Below are 21,939 nucleotides of genomic sequence, written 5' to 3'. Positions count from 1 at the left end.
CATCTCATCATGAGCACGTCCAGAAATTATTGGGAAGGCATACAGGCACATGGGAGCCAAACACACTACTAAGTCACATTATGAGTTGCCATGATGAAATTCACACAAGTTGGATCAGCCAGTGGTTCCAATTTTTGACTTTGATTTTTGGTGTGATGCTGAATCCAGTCCTCACTGGGCTGGTCATTTTGGTTGTTGCATCATTTTGTCCTCAATTAATTGCACAGTTTTACTCAAAGATTTTCCACTAGGAACATTTTTTTCATCAAGATCCAATGTGTGATTCAAGAGTTCCCTTAATTTTTTTGTGCAGTGCATATATTGTTACACAGTTTATAAGATCATTCGTAGATAAAGAATTATTGTTATGAAAAGTGGTTTACATGGAGTTAGACATTGTATTGTTTTAATACTGCATTTAAACCTTGCTGGCATACCTTTAATAAAATTCTTGTATTTATTATTATTCTACATTTGGATGATGCCTTTATCTAAAATGACTTACACGAGCAGGTTAAGGTACAGTTGCTTTATACTGTATAACAGATTTACTCAGAAATATCTATATTAATAGCACAGAAGGACTTTGGTTCACCCTATTTCTTAACTTTAATAAAGCAGATCCAGTAAAAAGTCAGGTTTAGAAAAATGGGTGGCTGTTGAAGAACCAGGCACGATCCTCCTATGCTGCAGTGATTTTCTTACTTTGTAAAATTGTCTTCTTATGGAAATGCTTAAGGCATCAAGATAGAAAATCTATGGAAGGGAACTTAGTAGATCTCATATCTGTTACTATACAGAAAGACAGCCTTTACGTTCAAAAGTGCTTTTACAAAAAGTTAATGAGAAACTTGACTTTTTGTTTATTAATCACATGTTCAGTCACACGTTCTGAACATGCAGGGCAGCAGGTAGAACTGTTTACTGATGGACCCCAGCATCCTGGGTTTGAATCCCATCACAAATGTTGGTGTGGATTTGAAGATTCTCCCTTTATCTGTGTGGGCTTTCCTCTTGGCACACTGTTTTTCTCCTAAATCGACAGAGGAATTCAGGGGCTCTGGGATGGACTGATAACCTCTCCAGGGTTATTTCCATTTCTAAACTTGCAGTTGGAATTAGATCCATCCCCCCAAAAAGCCTGATCTGGATTAAAATGGCTTGACAATGTTAATATATTGTGAACCATAAGAAAGAGGTCTGAAGCAGCAATCCTAGTCTCTAGTCAGAGTTCTACTAAGGGGAGTTAAATACTTACTTTTTTGGGGTTTCTGTAATTTATCATTTTGGGAATTTTGGTCTGGCTGTAGGCAAGTGTTATTAAGATTCCTGAAAACAGAAAAAAAGAAAATGATTGCATACATGCTAGAAAGATCCCAGTAGTTTAAAAAAAATGTCTTAGCTTTCTGTAATGATATACAGTGCATATGAAATGATTTGCTTTTGTTTGTGTGATATAGCAAACCCATGACTACAACATGCAGCTTTCTAAACAAAAAATTCAGGAGGACATATTAACCATGCATAATAATGTGTGATGCTACTGCACAAATGTTACTATTGTATGAAATAGGCAGTTCTCTGATCAACTATAAATAAGGTGATTTTCAAGGTTAGGTTGGCTACAAAAGGTTTCCAAGAATTTTATGATATTTGCATTATATGTATAAGTTTCTTAGGCTCCTCGATTATAAAGGCTTACAGCTGATATTCATCTGACAAAGAATAAAACACATCATTCATTACAGAGCAGTCACAAAAGCATAAAAGAAACCTGTAAACCAATGGGCACAATTCACCCACTCTTAAAATTTTAGTCTTCTTGTGTGACCCTGCCTAGTGGGTCTATCGGTTCTGCAAGACATAACAAATAAACAAACTCATACTTCACTTTTTTCATATATAGAAATATGAATTCAGTTTTTTTTCCTCTTACACACCAAAGACATGCTGTTCGTTTGATCAGAGGGTGGTATTAGGGTGTTAGCTTATGTGTATCCTGCTTTGGGATTGAATATGTCTGGGTCAGGCTTCTCAAAAATATATCAGGAATATTTTCTTGAAAAAAGAATAAGTGGCTTTATATATAAAACTAGCTGTGTAAGCCCGTGCTGTAAAAAGCCCGGGGTCATAGAAACTATTGAAATCGTCAGAAAAAAATTGAAACGTAGAGATGTCAGGTGATTGAAAGGAACTATTCGGGGCATCTCTCTCCTAGGAGGTTTCGTTTTGCCGATGTGCTCACATCATTTGTGCATTAGTGGGTAAGCAACTGTCTTTCTTCTGAGGTTTCGTTTTGCCAACGTGCTCGCCTCTCTTGTGTATTAGCGGCAGGAGGAAAAGTAAAAGGGATACCGTTTTGCCGTGGTGCTCACCTTGCTTCTGTATTATCCGTTAAGCGAGTGACTGTTTCTTAAGAGGTTTCACTTTGCCAACGTGCTGACCTCGCTTGTGTATCCTCGGAGGTGAAGCCCTTACCCCGACTCCAACTCTCACTTCCGGGACAGACGGACACACACACTTCCACGTGTAGATGTTTATATATAAGATAGTGTTTAATACAAGATACAGAATAAAATGTCACAAAGCTCCAGTTATGTTTACCGATAACCGACATTGTGACAGGCACCTTAACTATAAGTAAAACTTCTTATATATAAGAATCTGAAAATATGTTATCTGCTTCATCCACTGAGCACTAAATGCTCCTTTGCAAAGAGATGCACAAATGCCAAGATGCATGACATCAACTGAAGAGCACGCACATCAGGTATGTTACACTGTAGACTACAAGGCTTATGCACTCAAATTAACTTCCAAACTTTGCTGATTCCACTTTATGTTTTAATTGCCATTTCAAGCCTCATAATGCCAGCCTGCAGGTACGCTGCACCCAGAGCTTGGCACCAATCAACAAAATGCCTGCCTTTCACTGCCACATCTTGTGTAAATGACATGGACTAGATGGTTTGTGTGCATAGTCAGCATTCACCAACTGGGTGTGTCGTATGCTTTGTTTGTTTGTTTGTTTCCACAGAAAATTAAGACTGTGCCTGAATATTACCTCAAGGCATAGCTAAGCATCAACAATTACTCTTCTGCATTAAGCAGATCACTCTGAAATATGCTTATTTTTGCATTTCTGCTAATATTTCAGAAGACTTTCAGGTGCAAGAAATTATAAAATCTTTTCCTAAAATAGTTTAGTTTCATAGACACCTCAGTGCCTCACTGTGCACAATGTTTAGTTAGCTTGTACAATGAAATGCTTGCTAGCATGTCCCCATAAATAGAAACAGTCAAAAATAAACATGTTTTCACAAAAACAAATAAATGTAATTGCAACAGAAAAAATAAAACTACAGCTGTATACATAATTACAATGCAGCACTACTCTACTAGAAAGGATCAATCCACAGAAGCACAAGTGTTATTTTTGACATGTCTTCTGAGGACTGTAACTCTTGAGGGAACGCACACCACTGTGGATCAGTGCATAAATCTTATTAAAGGAACAAAGACAAAGCATGGGCATACATATTCCTCAAAAAGCAGTCAGTTTTGTGGTAAAATAAGTATGGATAGACCACATGTTTTACTTTGTGTGTCCTAATAAATGATGGGAGTAAATCAGTGCATGTTTACAGCAGTTGTGGGGTGCTGACTTTCACTCCCTGTGTCTCAATGCACTATAAATAAGTACCCTTATAATGAGTCAGTGTTCAGTGTTCAATGATACAATTCCTTGCAACTGGGGAATTGTTAATAACAAACTGTGTGTGGCTTCCATAACCATGATTTTCTTTGGTAGGTTGAACATAAAATGAAATACTTAATACAAAGATATTTGAAATATAACACAAATACAGTCATAAGGCTAAGGTGAGCAATAGTGTAGGCAATGCATGCTGTTATCCAGGATACATCCCCCGAAGGCAACTATTCTCAGTCATCCAAGAACAGTTTGGTGACGAACAATGCCTTTTCCAGCATGAGGGAGCACTGTGCCATAAGGCAAAAGAGAAAATTAAGTGGCTCTGGGAACAAAACTTCGAAATTTTGGGTCCATGGCCAGGAAATTCCCCAGATCTTAATCCCATTGAGAACGTGTGGTCAACCCTCAAAGAGGCAGGTGGACAAACAAAAATCCACAAATTCTGACAAACTCCAAGCATTGATTATGCAAGAATGGGCTGGCATCAGTCAGGATTTGGCCCAGAAGTTGATTGACAGCATGCCAGGGTGAATTGCAGAGGTCTTGAAAAAGAAGGGCCAACACTTGAAATATTGACTCTTTGTATAATCTTAATGTAATTGTCAATAAAAGCCATTGAAACTTATGAAATGCTTGTAATTATACTTCAGCATACCATCAAAATATCTGACAAAAAGATCTAAAAACACTGAAGCAGCAAACTTTGTGAAAACCAATACTTATGTCATTCTTAAAACTTTTGGCCATGACTGTACAGTAACTGTGGCAGGGGCTGACAGGAAGAAAACTGGCTCGCATCACCAACGTTTTATTGAGTTGCCCAGTGCGCATCACCTTAGGAGTTTAAAAGGACACAACATTGGTCCACAGTTTATGCAATTCATAGAACTGCTGGATCAGGAAACATGGAGAGTGGACAAACCGTAGCACTTTAACCTGAGGCCATGAAGGCATGTAATAGGAATGATGCCTACTGCAATAGCTGACTAAGCGTTGGCCCCACAGAGACAATATTATCATAGCATAACTCACTGAATCCAATTCAGATTCAGAAGCATCTAGGATAGGGCAGAGACTAAGCTCTTCATGGGACACCAGAGAATTGCACGAGTCTCTCATACTGAGTCTCTCACACTGACATGGGGCTGAATTAGTATCACTAATGTAACCAACATATGCTCCTTTTGAATATGGCATTAAACTGTAAAGATTTTTAGGAGCCAAGAATAAAAAATGAGTTAAACAGCTGGCTACAAAGATATTTCACATTAACTTTAGCTGGACTAAACTAGACTAGCTAATAGCACCAATTCACTCACCTATTGGCTTGTGGCAACATCATCAAATGTTTTGGCTCTTGTGTTTCCCTTCGGTCACTTTTTCTGACATCTGACTTTGTCACTCCTTCCAGTGCTTCATTTTTCTGACAGAAGTCTGAATTTTCTGGTCGAGGCCCACCATTCTCATCCTGAGGGCTGACAAAGGCTGACTCTGGCAATTCAAAATCAAAAGTTAACTAAGATTTAAGTCAATATGCTTTACAACAGGTCTGCATCTGTTTAATAATTACTTGGGGAGGTTATTTTGACATCTCAAGAAAAGTAACCTGGGTGAAACCACAATGTTTGGGGCTTAGGGATTTTATGAAAATTTGAGTGTGTTGGTGCTTTCAGGCTCCATATCCCATGACCCTATGTGACAATAGGCAGCAGGATCCTAACTAGTCATACATGGCTTAAACTAGACGGGGACGATTAACCATGGATTCCTGCTCTTTTCTTAGAATGTAAGGGCTCATTGGAAGGAGGACACCATGAAACTCCAAAATGAATTATGGTGGTCCGAGTTCTTTGAGATATGTCTGATTCTGAAAACATTTGTGAAAAAGTTCAATGTTTTTCACAACTTTGTGAAAGGTTAATGTTCTGAACCACCACAGCTCTCAATTCTGAGTTTTTGTTTTTATGCTTTGGAGTCAATTGGTGAGAATAGCATGACTTTGTCTACACAGTGGGGAGTCCTGCCACCACAGCATACTGTACATTAGGAAAGCAGATTGAAAGCAAATTGACTGGTTTACCAGATTACAAATATTATTGATTAAAACTGAGTTGCCACAAAATACCAATTACTGTATTATCTATAAATTGTTAAAAATTAAAAATACATTTGTTAGGGTGACTTTGAAGACAAATCAAATTTCAGCTGTTAGATATTGGAAAAGGCTGCTGCACATCTGAATTTCCTGAACTTACCCTTCAAAACATCATCTTTACTGTGATGATCAGGTTTCACAGGAATTCCATCCTCTGCTTGGAGGTGAGAACTTTCACCATTCATGAAATGGGGGGCACCATTCATCACCCTGGGTCTACTGATAAATTAGAAGTAAATCAAGGACCTCAATTAATGGAGAGAGTCATTTAACATCTTATCAATATGTTCTGAACCAAACATAATTTGTTGTAACTGGAACTTCATTAGTCCATTTTACTTTCTTTCCAACATGGCACAATGACAATCCAACAGTATGAATTCCAAGTCCAAAGCAAATATTAAAGAGATGTAAAATGTGATTTACAATTTTTAAGGAATGGGTGAACATGAAAGGAGTTACGGAGTGCTTCAGTCAGCAATTATAGTGCCATATACACAGAATAGAAATAGAAATTGTGAGTTAATTAATTTACCTTTGTTTAAGATCAAGGGAGTAAAAGCATTCAAAAACTGAGGTGTAAAGTAAGAATATATTAAAGAGTGTACTTAGGTTAAAGTAGTTAAGTAAATAAATAAATATGCATGCAGAAAGTTGTTGGGGAGGCCAATGATCATGAACAGACTAGGAAGTGCAATGCAGAAAAAGACAGGTTGCAAACAACAGCGGAAACAAGCTAATAAATCAAACCTGTTGTTGGAGTAGGCGAGGCACCCTATGCATGGGAAGGATTACATCTCTCCATTATATAAAAAAATCCTGCGACAAGACCAGACTTTTATGAAGAGATTTTTTTCAAAGTCCCATGAGACTTTGACCAATAGATTTTTTCAAGTCACGCCCTCCTCTTCACCATATTCAACCACGCACACGGTACTCTCACCTCTCATTCGTGTGAATGTTTTTGTCAGACACAGTTCCTGCTCTCTCAGCACTTATAAATTTTAATGTTTTCCTCACTTTAAGTTCCCAATTAAAGAAGATGTATTATGTCCAAATCGTATTAAAGAATTTCATCACGAAGGGTTATCAACAGAAAAAATTAGTACATGGGCAATCCTAGCACCAAGAAACGATGAAGTCAAACAAATTAATACCAAAAATGTCGATCGGTTACACGACAAATTGGTTAAATGCGTATCAATAGACTATGCTGAAACAGTTGGTGGTGATTATGCGGAAGATGAAAACATCAACTTACAATATTCCAAAGAATATCTACAACCATTAACACCGTCCGGTCTTCCTCTGCACAAATTACTGTAGAAAGAAGGATGTATCCAAGAAAGGTAATGTAGTAAATATTCCACGGATAACATTAGACAACAAAGGAGATCTTGATATGCCATTTGTATTAAAACGTTAACAGTTTCCCATTAGAATAGCTTTTGCAAAGACAATTAACAAATCTCAGAGCCAAACATTCGAAAAATTCATTTTAGTTAATAGAGAGAAAGAAACGAAATTTGATCACGGGCAGTTATATGTTGCATTGTCACGATGAAAGTCCAAACGCAGAATCAAAATTCAATGCGATATTGACGAAAATTGAATTCAAAAGATTGTTTTTACTGAAGTTTTACAGTAAAAGTGTAAGTTTAAAAAGTATTTACGTGTTAATGTCAAAGCCAAACAGAACAAATTCTTATTACTTAACAAATAACTCTAACGCAACATGAAACATAATTTACTTTCAAATTATTACGTTTTACTATTTTTAATATGGTTAATTACTTGCTGTAATGTAAAATAGTTAGTTCAATTATGCATATGTAACAGTTCCCAAGAAAATAAAAATCTGTTTAAATTGTACCTCCGCATCCCCATACACGAGCTGCAAGGAGGCTAGTGCATAGCGCTGGGCCAGGGATTGGCGAACGAAGCGAGAAGGGGGCAAAGCTCCCTAGTCTAGCTTAAGAAAATTCTCTAGGCAAGGCATAACAAGCCAAAGGCAGGTGGGGGTCTAGGAACCTATGAAAAGTAGTCACACTACTGCTTTCCTAATGTTCAATATATACTGTGGAAGAACCTCTTGGAAATGTTAACATTTTATTGTTATACAACACTGAACCACAGTTTATTTAATTTGCCTTTTTTGACACTACTCAAAAGAAAAAGACTTTTTAATGTCAAAGTGTAAACTGATCTCTGTAAAATGGTCTAAATTAATCATAAATATAAAACACATATTTATTAATAGCATAAGTATTAACCCCATTTAATATGACACCCCTAAATCACAACTGGTGCAGCCAATTGGCTTTAGTCACATAATTAATTAAATGGAGATCGCCTGTCTGTATTCATAGGGATTCAATTGGTTGTAGTATAAATGCACTTACTCAAGTGCTACTTCATACTGTTCTATGTGAAGTAGGTAGCGTTTGGGGATAAAATACAGAACATGAATCACCATAGTGCTATTAACTTTACCAAACAAAACCATGAAACACTAGACTTACTTAGGAAAGGGAAAGAGTAGAATAAATAAATAACTTATGTAGTGACTTAAGATGGTGGCTGGCTGAAAAACAATTAAAACTATCCATTTTTTGGATACTCTTTTTTTGATTGAAGAGACATGAGACAGTCAGGGTCTGTCCTGGCATTAATGGCCTTTAGGCAATAAGCTGCTTTGAATGGGGCACCAGTATACTGCAGGGCACTTTCATACAACCATGCTCACCTTACAGTGCCAGATTATATTTGACAATTAATCTAATATTCCTATTTTTGGATTGAGTGAGGAGTACCCAGCAAAGACTAATACGAACAACAGGAGGACATATAAACTCCAGGATGTCACAAACACTTTGAGATAACCTTTTTGAGATGTAATTACTTAATGATATGAAAGACATCACAGACGGTCTTTGCCTCTTGATCTATATTTTATAAAAACTGGAACAATGAATAAGTTCAGCCTGTGTGCTGAACCATATTAAGAAACACCACGTCACAAATGTTGACTTTCAGACAATAATATACACTAAAGTCATGAAACTTTATGTGCATTTGGAAGAGAATTTATGGATGCAATTGTGCAATGCTTCTCTAGCAAGAGGGAGAGCGGACCCAAGATTGGCTAGAGATAAGAAAAAGAGAGGAAGAGAAAGTTTAGACTTAGACTTACAGAGTTAGACATACAGTAGACATAGACAACACAACACGTATTTGGCAGGCAGTTTAAAGGTCTGAGTAGTAAAGCCCTAGTGAAAGCTACAAACATCTGCTGTTTTGAATTTGGCTTCTTTTATAGTTCATCATCATCATCATTATCATTATTAATATATTTTCCAGTCTGGTAATTCTGTGTTCAGTTTAATTTGTGCCTGTATGAGGAGTTATGTAATTTAGGAGCATTACAAGAATCCCCAATAACATTGTGGAAAAAATTTAAATTTTTAACAAAATCTCTTATTAAGAAAGAAACCTTTTTAAAATAATGATCAAAATAAACAGGGACATTAAAAGAATTAATTGTTTATTCTCTTCTGAGCCTTTCTTTTTATTTCTTTTTTTAAAAACATCCTGTCTATATTACATGTAGTTGTCTGATGTAAATTGCATTTAGATTTCTAGGTGGTGCCCATAATAGGTGGTGCCATGACGACTGCTTACAAGCAAAATAAAAACAGATTATAATTACCATAACGCAGTTGCACCCAACTACTTTCACATATGCAATACAACTGCTATAATTAGAGGGGTTTAATGCTTGGTTAGTCAGAGTTGACAAGACAATCAATTCTTTGTGCTCCAGACATGAAGGATTTCACTGAAGGAGGAAGTGAACAACGTGCCAGGCAACATTTGGCTGCTAAAAGTATTATTCAATAATGTGGTTTAGTACTTGAAGACTATTTTTGTTGAAGCAGTTAAGGTAGAAAGGACTTACATAGGTATGTGTTGCTCCTGTGGATGTCGCTGTTGATCAGACATGATTGTCTCAAAGGGTGAAGGATTTTCAGGAAGGCCTTTCTGAGGGGTGAAAATTCACAATAATGGGAACAAGATGCACAAAGTCAGCCAAAAGAATTTAAAAACTTGTGACAAAATAAATATTCATCTAACCAATTAATTATGCAGTATTCCTCAGGACTTTAACCAAAATATTTTGTTTTTCTTAATATTACACAGTAAGCTGTAATACATGGGACAAACATCAAAAACACTCGCCACACGTATACAGGAACATCGCAATGCAGTCAGAGGAAAGGACCCACGGTCTCTGATTTACACACATACAAGTTCAACCAAACACACATTTAAATGGGACTCAGTGAAAGTAAAATTCAAGGCTAATACTAAAAGTGCCAGAGAGCTGGCTGAATTGTGGCTCTCTAATGAAAACACCATCAACAGACACTTGGACATGAACCCAGCATATGCAGACTTGAACAGAAGAACACATATATAATAAATAAGACTTTATAACCAATATCCTCTGAACCCCACCTCATTAACCCTCCCACCCTTACATCCACCTACCCTCCCATCCTTATTTACTATATATTGCCTTGGATTTCTGTATTTATAATCATTTTCTTCTGATGATGATATCTGGTAGGAATCTAAAGCTTAGGGATAAAAAACTATTTTAAGATACATGATTAATTTTTATCTTTTGTGGATTTCCAGCTACAAATATGCAAACTGTATCATAGACATTCGCTTCCATTATATACTATATATACATATATATATATATATATACATATATATATATATATATATATATATACATATACACACATATATATATATTTTATATATAGGGGCGGCACGGTGGTGCAGTGGGTAGCGCTGCTGCCTCGTTGTGAGACCTGGGGACCTGGGTTCGCTTCCCGAGTCCTCCCTGCGTGGAGTTTGCATGTTCTCCCCGTGTCTGCGTGGGTTTCCTCCCACAGTCCAAAGACATGCAGGTTAGGTGGGTTGGCGATTCTAAATTGGCCCTAGTGTGTGCTTGGTGTGTGGGTGTGTTTGTGTGTGTGTCCTGCAGTGGGTTGGCACCCTGCCCGGGATTGGATCCTGCCTTGTGCCCTGTGTTGGCTGGGATTGGCTCCAGCAGACCCCCGTGACCCTGTGTTTGGATTCAGTGGGTTGGAAAATGGATGGATGGCTGGATTTTATATATATATATATATATATATATATATATATATATATATATATATATATATATATATATATATATATATATATATATATATGGTTGAAATAGTTTACTGTCAAATAAATGAAAGGATATATATATATATATATATATATATATATATATATATATATATATATATATATACACACACACACATAAGTGTGCGGAAGTGATGGGGGAAGAAGACCAGGGACACCCATATATATATATATATATATATATATATATATATATATATATATATATATATATATATATACACACACACACACACACACTATATATACACATATGTACACAAACACCGGTGGGAAAAAGTAGGCTTACAGTTGTGAGAATGTGAAACACAGTTTATTTTTGTATCATTGCTTATGAATTATTTATTTCTATTTATTTATTTCTATTTTATTTTTCAAGTCTGCTTGAGACTTTGTACTGCAGGTAAAACAGGGCGAGTGGCAGTAAGAAAGGATTCCTTAAAGGACAAAATAGGGCCTTGAAATATCGGTGGACTACTGCAGACTGGAAGAAGTCTCTTCTTCACAGTAAAAACTGAGATTTGCTTTGTCAACCACTATTAAGGTGCGCTTGAAGCTGTTGTACTGTGAGGCATCTACCACACAGGCTGGTGACCCTCAGAAACTTGTCTTTTGTTTGGGTTGTGACTTTGGGTCTAGCAGATCCCTTCCTATCAGAGTTTCTTCCAGTTTCCAAATGCCTTTGGTTTGTGTAGGACACCATGGACCACCAATGGACTTCTGTGTACTTTTTTGATCTTGATATATATCAAGACGGATATAATAGTATTAGAAGGAATCCAGGAAAAAAAGAGGCTATTAAATAAATGGTGTGAGTTATCAGGAGTGAGTGAAGGACCTCAAGTTATACCAGCTATGCCAGTTTGGGCAAACTTTTCACTTGAAGGCCACACAAAACATCTGTAATCAGTGAGGGATCATATACTATTTGTATAGATCTGATACATTCTGATAGACAGCAAGCTCAGGGTCACTCAGTGCTTAGAAACCTGTTGTTAAGACAGAGCACCATCAAGTTTGTGTATTAGTGATACAGTTACAGTAGCTGAAAAAGTAGAACTAAAGTTGGACTGGTCGGATTATCAAATTAAACTTTAATCCTGGCTTGTGGGTCACACTTAAGTCTTGCACATGTCATAATTTGACCAAATTCCAGAATTAAAGTAACATCAACTAAGAACAGATTTGACAGAATTTTACTTCTTACCTTTCGTTACTTCAGATATTGTCTTGCAGGGAGGTCAACAGCAGCAAATAAAAGACTAAATCTATACAGTTTACCAAACATAAAGCAGCTTGAAACTAAAGTACTACTTTGAATTGAATTGAATGTATTTGTTAAATGATTCCATATTAATAATAACTTATTCATCTTTTTTATCTGCAAGCTTTAAAGTTGTAACTGGTAAACTTCAAGATATGTGAAACTTACAGATTGCAAATCAGTTTTTGTGACACCTCTGCTAAAAATTGAGCTGGCTGAGCAAAGTTTATACTGGATGGTGTCCGTAAGCTTGTTTACAAGTCTCTCCTGGGCACTGCCTGGCATATCCTAGAAAAGAAAAAAAAAAAAGTTATTACAACTTGAAATTTTGACTGAACTGGGTGATGAAACAGATCAGCATCAAAGCCTTGCACCAGATGACATGCATGAATAGATGTAATGGTGGTAACATTTTCACACCTAATTATTTTAATTCATTCAGGCTCATTGTGAAGCCAAAGCCTATCTCAGCTGCATGAAGGATGAGGCATGAACCAGCCAGGAAAAGGATGCCAGTCCTCTGAACCTATTTAGAGTCACCAATCAGCATAACCTACATGTTTTTGGAGGATGTGGATAAAAAGAAGACATGTATTCATTGTGGCAGTAAGACATACTGTATAATAACCACAGGGAGGGACACAACAAGGATAATAATAATAACGGTTTCATTTCAGATTCTAGAAGAAACGTCAAATCTTAAAGCTCTGTTTTAAAAATCAGTATATACCTTGCATTTTGATATCAGGCCCAGGGCTTCTTTATAGTAGAGAATGGCTCTGTCAGGCTCATGTAAGCGAACTTTAATTGCACCAAGACCCTCACAGGACTGATACTGACCATGGAAATCACCTGAGAAAGAGAACAGCACACTAGATCATAATGGTACTTTTTGTTCCAAAAAAAAAAAATCACATTTCAGACAAATACATGTACAGTAAATTGTACTGCTATGACACATCTTAGTCTAGGATTGTTAGAGTAGACAAGAATCTGTTCATCAGAAGGCTGCTGCTGAGGCTTCTACAAACTTCATTAAGTGTCTAAAGTGAGAGCTGTTACAGGTTACTGACAGGTAAGGATTTCCATCCATCCATTATCCAACCCGTTATATCCTAACACAGGGTCACGGACGTCTGCTGGAGCCAATCCCAGCTAACACAGGGCGCAAGGCAGGAACAAATCCCGGGCAGGGCGCCAGCCCACCACAGGACACACACACACCCACCAAGCACACACTAGGGACAATTTAGGATCACCAGTGCACCTAACCTGCATGTCTTTGGACTGTAGGAGGAAATGCACACAGACACGGGGAGAACATGCAAATGCCATGCAGGTCACTTTACTGTGAGGGAGCAGCGCTACCACTGTGCCACCGTGCCGCCCCTGGTAAGGATTTAAAAATCTGAAAATCTATTTAGATAAACAGTTGCTAACATCTCTCCTCATTTGACTATAGCACAAGCCTTTGCCATGCTAAAAAATATATTCTGATAACCCTGAAAAACTGAGACTGTTTAAGTTTCTTATAAAATAGTAAAATTTTAAAAAATCTGCCTTTGAAGTTTTGGTTATCTGGTCTTCCTTACTTATGATTTCTCTCTTGCTGACAGCAGCTACTCTTCTAGCTCCTTCTTATTTACCAAGTTTTTAAGTGTGTTATATGTGTGACCTAGAAGCATAGATTTAACTAACATCTCTAGGTATTGTGCAAGGGGGAGTCAAGCTAAAGTTAGAAAATGGGATTTATTAGAAAATGGAACAAACCAAAAACAAAACTGATACTGTCATTTCTCAATGGAGTCTCCACCCTTCTCAATGCACTTGTGACACCTGCCTGGAAGTACCTGGATTCCAGCAGAATAAAAGGTTTTGTCTTGTTCTCACAACCACTCGTGCCCCTGAGTTACTGTCAAACACTTCATGCCAAGGTGTATTACAGTCCCCAGTGTGAAGCCTGCTATTCAATCCAAGCGGCGGGGACTGCTGTCTCAAGGAGTCCTTTTGCTGCAAGACAATGAGGAACACCAAGGCTTGTCTGGAGAAACTGAAGTTTGAGGTACTGCCTCAAACCAAATCTCCTTATTTGCCAGATGTGGCACCGTGTGATTTCCACCTTTTTGGACCGCTAAAAAAACATCTGGGTGGTCGTCAATTCAACATAGATGATGACTTGAAGAAAGCGGTGCACAAGTATTTGCACCGGACAATACAAAACAGATTTATTCTGCTGGAATCCAGGCACTTCCAGGCAGGTGGCGCAAGTGCATTGAGAAGGGTGGAGACTAAATTGAGAAATGACAGTATCAGTTTTGTTAAGGTTTGTTACATTTTCTAACAAATGTCATTTTCTAACTTTAGCTTGACTCCCTCTCGTAGAAATAGAGAGGCTTAATTTATTTCAAAAACAACTCTTCTCAGTTAGTCAGGTGCAAACTGTTAATTTATTTAAAAACTCTGGTTACCTCAGTGCCCTTCGATTAGAAATGGATCATTATTTGAGTGCCAAAAAGTCAACTACAGGGGTAGATATTTAGGAAGATGTTCAACTTTATAATCTCTGCCCTGAAACTCTCAAAATAACTTGCACAAACCATAGGCCCAAACAACCTAAAGCATCAGTGAGCTCTCTGTTTTTACAAAAACAAAAAGGACACTGAGGAATACCGATTTTGTCTGTACCAGGACCTGAGGCATTAAGGGTTAGGGGGAAGAGAGAGACGAATAAGCGGTCAAGATGAACAGTACCTAATACAGTATTGCAAAAATGAAATGAGTGGAGAGACAGGATGAGGGTACTGAATATGTTGAGTTTTTAAGGAAGATGTTTGTAAATGATAAACAACACCCACGAATCTATAAAGTGAGTTAGGAACAGATTGTTATTGATGATATCTGAGATGCGTCACGTAGAAGCTGGCGACAAAGGCATCATAAAAAATAAAATGTATAACACAAAATGATGACGGCGGAAGATCTTTGGGTGTACAGAATGAAGCAAAGACAAAGGATTTGCCAAAGCTAACGGCCTCCAAGTAAAATGAAGAAAGCACAATAAGCAAACTCACTAAAAACTTTAAAGCAAGTTCAGGAAATTGTAAATAGTAAGTTGGAAGCAATGAAGAGTGTCTGGCTTAAAACACTGAATGTACCAGTTCTGTTCTTCAGACCATATCTTGCCCCCCCCTCCCCTGAGAATGAATCGCTGTCCTCGCCATTTTGTTAAGTAATCAGATACAGTCAGATTTTAACATGTGGTACTTTTCACCTTGTTCAGGGCAAGATGTTACATTGCAGGACTCACAAGTGGAAAGCGTACTGTATAAACATTGTAAAAATAAACAAGGAAAACTAAAATCTCAGCAATAATTAATAAACAAATGAAGGAACAACAAAATGTCAGGAAGAAGGGTTGAAAGCACAAGATAGTTAAAATATTTGTAACAAGGCAAGGTTTACACTGGACTCTAATAAAGATCCTGATAAAAACATGAAATTTGAAGAATAAAAGAACTACTATGTAGCTCCACAGAACACTGTTAAGAAACTCCTTCAGTAATAGAGGAGAGCCTACTTAAGTTCTTATGATGCCAGACTAATTGCTGTTGCCTAGAACCAGTAAACAACAAGTAGAATAACTTGTATGATTGGTAAAGAGGCACACTCTTGTCAAGGCAGAATTTCAAGATTCACCCAAACCCCCATCAAGACATGACCAAAATGGAGGGCACAATGAAAGGTCCCAAGATCAAAACACTGCAGTGTGACATAAAGAGAAATATCTTTACATGAAGCTTAACCAATACTTGTGGCCTTGTTAAATAATCACAAGCTGCAAAGCAAAGACTGAATATGACAAGAGTTTGGAGGACAAGTTCATCCCACATTTCTTTGGAAAGATGTTCTTTAAGTGAATAAAAGACATCAGGTAGGACATTGGTGGAAAAAATTGGATACTTTCAAGTTTTAGAAAATCATGGCAACGTTTTTTGGGAGAAGGAACAGAATTTTAGGTGGGCAGGTAGGCATGGTATGTAGCTCTTTATTTGCTTCAAGAAAAAATATACATTTTTACAGAAGCTCAAGAAATATTATAACAATGAAACACACCCAAGAATTACAAAAAAAGAGGAAAAAACGTTAACTTTACTGAAGACAGCAGGCACAGTGAGGCATTATAAAGAAGGACATCCAGTATCACTTCTTAACACACTTCTGCTGAATAATTTGTTGATAAAAGTGTTGAATGATAATGTGACATAGAAAGGATGTGCAAGATTATTATCAGGCTGGCCATCAGCAATTCTTTCCTCCACCGTTACATTCAGTGGGATGAGACTGCATCCCAATACTAAGCCTGCCTTCTTAATTACCTTGTTGATTTGGTGGGCCTCTGTTGAAGAGCTTCTCTTCACTCCAGCCCACCACACTACCACCCAATTCCTATACTTGATCTCATCCCTCTTGTCAGTACAATCCATTAGTGCAGAATTGCAACAGATTTAACTGACATGACCTGGTGTTATATTTATAGTCCAGACACCAGTGCTTATATGATAGTCGCTCCCACCTGAATATCCCCAAGCTTAACTCTGGGCAGGCGTAATTGGATTGTACTGAAGACACTGGAGAAATCAAAAAACATAATCCTAACAATGCTGCCAGCTTTGTCCAGGAAGGCCTTGTGCAGCAGAAAGACAAAAGTATCTTCCACTCCAATGTTTGTCCGATAGACAAACTGCAGTGGGTCCTAGTGGTCTTTCAAAAAGAGGACTTATATTGTCCAGGACCAGCCACTCAAAGGTTTTCATGATATGGGACATAAGGACCACTGATCTCTAATCATTAGGTGAAAATTTGCTTGCTTTCTTTGCAGCAGGAACAATGTTGCAGCCTAAGTGACAGATTGAACAGTAGAGGATACCACAAATGTTCTGAGAAACTTCTCATTCAGGAAAAGACTTACAAACAAAAACTTAAATATCCTAAAGCATGTCTTCATCCTGAGCCAAAATAGATAAGATTACAGGAAGATAACAGTTTACACCTGGAATGGATGGGGACCATCACCCCTGGGGCCTCATGTATAACGCCGTGCGTAGAACTCACACTATAGCATGGCGTAAGCACAAAAGCGGGATTGTGCGTACGCACAGAAAAATCCAGATGCAGGAATCTGTGCTTACGCAAACTTTCACGTTCTTCCACTACATAAATCCCGATCAGCGTGAAAAGTAACGCACGTGCACACGCCTTCTGTCCCGCCCCAACTCCTCCCAGAATTATGCCTCTTTGAATATGCAAATTGATATAAATAGTCTTCTGTGAAAAGACAATGGGAAAAGCACGGGTGAAAATATAAGAATTTCAGCGAATACCAAGTGGAGGCAAAGGAAAAACATACTATTTGTTGGTTTAAACAGTGGTATAATCAACAAAAGAAAGTTGATCGAGTGACATAGTGTCGGAGAAACTCGAAAGCTCAAGTTCACAAAGTCGCACAGTGCCCAAAATAAAAAAGAAATCACATATCAAAGTCAGCGTGAAAAGGCGACTCGCAGCGGACCGTCTGAGTGTCATATGAAAGCTTATTAGGGTACAGAGAAAAAAATAGGTACACAGTGGGGAAAAAGCACGAAATGTCAACTTTAATCTCGAAATTTCCACTTTAATCACGTAGTTTATTTTGTCATTAAATTAGAACATCATAAACTTCATCTTAAAATCGTTTATTTTACTAGTTTCTCAAGTAGCACGTTAAATGCTTTGTTCTGTGTTTGATCTTCTATGTGCTCTATGTGTGTGAATCACTACGTGCTTCCGTTCTTTCTCTTTCTCCGACAGGAGACAGAATCCATTACATTCGTGATATTACAGCTCTCTGAATAATTAAAATACTAAGATGTATACGTGATATCTTTTTCATGATGACAGGAATGAAAGCATGTTATTAAACATGCGAACACGGTGGCGCAGTGATTGTTCATATCTCACGCAAGAGGCTTGCTGAGCCATGCGCGACCTTCGATGAAATAATTTATTACAGAAGTACTGTCTCTTTCAAACGTACTAACCTCCAATTCCTGTCCTTACTTTTCTTTCTCCAAATACCCAATGGCCACACAATCAGCTCTGTAATAGACGTTAAGCCATCTGTAAGCTTAGAACGTCGATTCTTCAAAACTTTTAAGGAACATTGAAATATCTTCGTAGTACATGTTTAATTATTCTATCCGTCTATCCTTCCAGTGTCGCGTCAGCACCAGCAACAATACAGCGCAAGGCAGGAGCTATCTGTGAACTAGCTAGCGCTTCGGCACCGTATCCTCACATGTTTAATTATTAACAATACAGATTATTTAAATGAAGTTAAAGTTTTATCTGTATACTATAAGCAACATATTTTGCTGCATTTCATCTTAAAAATGATATCGTCATCATACGCGCTTTATAAAGTGGCGCAGGTTGTGCAATATTATAACTGTAGTGCAAGTTTACAGTGGGGTAATTGTACTTATAAGTACAAACAGTTCTACAAGGAGCACTTGATGGAATGATTGAGTGCGTTTATAGTTCTTGGGATGAAACTGTTTCTGAAACGCGAGGTCCGTACAGGAAAGGCTTTGACGCGTTGTGGCTGAGGTAGTGTGTGCTTGAAACTGTATACCGATAATTCTCTTTCCGATCAGCTGCTGCTGTGATTCCCCACTCAGATACAGTGATATAAATACTCCGAGTGGTGCAGTGAGAGTAATATGGAAAAAGATGATCCGCTGTGGCAACCCTTAACGGGAGCAGCTGAAAGAAGAAGAAGATGCAGTGAGCGTGACAATGCTAAAGCAGTTATGGTAAGCAGTTATGGTATTTGGAATACTATGGCTATTCCCTGGACCATTATATTGCTACAGGTTAATTACAATCAGATGCATTACACTAATAAACAATATGCAGTTAATTTCAGTGTATTTATAAAGCCGCGTCAGGAATGTGGGTCTAAGAAAGAAAGGGTGACCACACAGGAACAGTAGCACTGCTTTGACGCTGGGTGCCGCCAGTCTGCAAAACCGAGCGGAGAAATTGCGTACGCCAGGGTATGAGTTACCGTGGAAATGTGCGTGGCTTTCCGGCAAGTTTAGGTTTTATACATCGCGATTTGAGCGTGGAAACGTTCGTACGCAACATTTCTGTGCATACGCACCGTATATACGTGAGGCCCCTGGTCATTGCAGTGCCGAGTTCACATATTAACAACACTCTTTGTTTAATAGTTTCTAAATTTAATTTCACTAATGTTAGAAACCTCAAGAAGAATGCAACGTTCTACTATGAGAACCAGGGGTCACTTATTCCATATCAATCTTGCCTCTTTACCTCTTTCATTAGATTAAACCAATTCAGGCATCACTGCCCTTTCATGGAGCAATTACAACTAAATAAGATGGAGGAATGTGGTCAGCATTGTGAAGTGTGAAGCAGTCTGCATATTTTGATGATGAATGTGTAGTGTCAGGACTGTTCAGACATACTCATGTCAGCACATCCTGACTATGTAACACCAATCTAAAAGTATTTTAAAAATACCAGCAAGAAAAAACATTAGAAAATTAAATTACTTTAGTAACCAGGTATTTGGATGTAAGTCACATAAAGATCACTGAAAAAATGTTAACAGACTGCTTAAATAAAAGAGATAAACAATTAAATAAGCTAGACAAATGATTATTGGTAAACAAAAGCTGGGAAACATTGCCAAAAGTGAGGTATGACAGAAGAACAGTTGGACAAAAGCACTGCCAGCCTACAAGGTAACATGGTTGATACAAGTGAGGAAAAAGAAGAGTTAAGAGTGGGAAACAAAACATTCTAAATAAGCACACCCAGGCTCTTCTAAGCATTTTCTGCTGTCTTAATACATGTATGGAACTGCATTAGTCAGGACTCTCTGTTGTCATAAAGATGTCTGAATTGGGCCAAAGAAGGGGGTTGAGTTTGCACTTTGGGAGATTTTCTAAACACAATGGGGCTTATTCATGAAATGTGAGCACAACAAATGTGTTTGCAAAGAGCTTGTAGAGGGTAATTCTGGTATTTAAGAATGTTTTAGTAAGGACCAACTGTTCGTAAAAATTAACTGATCATACACATGCTCAGGACCAAACATGGTGCATGTGTAAATTATAAAAAGTGTGAATAAAATACAAAAAATACAGTATAAATATGCAAATTATAAATTACAAGATATCACAAACTTCATTGAAATCTCTGTCAAATTAGTTTGAGGATTATTCAACAACACAGGTGTCTTGCTTTGTTTCTCAGCAAACATATCTCACTGGTTTGTACCTAACGGGGTGTATTTTCCCATAAAGAGGCATCGATTTCAACCTGATTTGATTGAACATAATAATGGCTGATCTCATGCTACTACATGATTTGGCCCAGGGCGCACTAAGGAGAGAGAGCAGATTCTGGGGTTATACTGAGATATTGGCAAAGAGTGATGAATGGTTGATTACTTATTTTAGACTACCCCGGCTCTTTCTGGTGCATTGATGAACTATTATGGATCCTATTCTGAAAAGAGTAATAACAAGATCTGCAAGTCCTGTCGACATTTCTCATTCTGCCTACAGGTCCAATTCAGCAGGAAATTGGAGAAAGGTCTGGGATTTCTCGGCCATCTATGAGCCGCAAACTACCTGGAGAAGATAGTTGAGGGTTTTACAAGCTGGCCAGCCTACCCAGGGTCATTGGTGCAATAGACTGCACACACGTAGTGCATATCCTGACTAGAGCTGCTGATTAACTGTACAAACTGCATCTCTGTTGTTAGTCATTAGCACTAAAACATAACTAACATGATAGTTAGAATTGGATACTAACCCTCACCTATTCTGTTTCTCTTCTCGGTACTCAAATGTGGCACTTGGTGCCACGGCCCACCTGTCAAATTGTTTTGCCTGCCTAAGGTAAAGTCATCCCTGATGGAGGATCGCAGGAATCGTGAGAAAGAGGGGTCCTTTCATCGGATTGGCTGGCCCAACACTGTTTCAGCCGTGGAATGGCCAAATGGGGGAGGCAGCTTGATGGATGAGGTCTCCAGGACTCTAAATATATCCAAATCTTCTTATGTGATATCATCTACTGTTAAATTCTGCTCCGTACTTCTAAAATTTTTATTTTTATACTGTATTGAGGATTTGTTCTATTCTGTGTATTGTATTGTATTGACCCCCTTCTTTTTGACACCCACTGCACGCACAACCTACCTGGAAAGGGGTCTCTCTTTGAACTGCCTTTCCCAAGGTTTCTTCCATTTTTCCCTACAAGGTTTTTTTTTTTTGGGGGAGTTTTTCCTTGTCTTTTTAGAGAGTCAAGGCTGGGGGGCTGTCAAGAGGCAGGGCCTGTTAAAGCCCATTGCAGCACTTCTTGTGTGATTTTGGGCTATACAAAAATAAATTGTATTGTATTGTATGTACGTACAGTATCAAAGCTCCATCCAATGATGCGTTTGCATATATGAACAGAAAATACTTCCATTCTATC

General features: G+C 37.9%; 1 protein-coding gene across 1 annotated transcript in view; it reads right to left on the bottom strand.

Annotated features, from left to right (window-relative positions):
• LOC114646124 (tetratricopeptide repeat protein 24-like) overlaps window positions 1–21,939 on the bottom strand; it is a 57,187-nt gene that overhangs the window by 12,813 nt on the left and 22,435 nt on the right. Inside the window, exons 7-12 of the mRNA XM_028794128.2 lie at window positions 13,121–13,242; window positions 12,559–12,678; window positions 9,829–9,911; window positions 5,971–6,089; window positions 5,035–5,206; window positions 1,259–1,329 (exon numbers count right to left, since the gene is read on the bottom strand). Coding sequence (XP_028649961.2) covers window positions 1,259–1,329; window positions 5,035–5,206; window positions 5,971–6,089; window positions 9,829–9,911; window positions 12,559–12,678; window positions 13,121–13,242 — 687 coding nt within the window. The remainder of the gene's footprint in view (window positions 1–1,258; window positions 1,330–5,034; window positions 5,207–5,970; window positions 6,090–9,828; window positions 9,912–12,558; window positions 12,679–13,120; window positions 13,243–21,939) is intronic.

The sequence above is a fragment of the Erpetoichthys calabaricus genome, chromosome 2 (assembly GCF_900747795.2).
Source record: "Erpetoichthys calabaricus chromosome 2, fErpCal1.3, whole genome shotgun sequence".
Lineage (NCBI taxonomy): Eukaryota > Metazoa > Chordata > Cladistia > Polypteriformes > Polypteridae > Erpetoichthys > Erpetoichthys calabaricus.
This window is presented reverse-complemented; position numbering and strand designations above follow the sequence as displayed.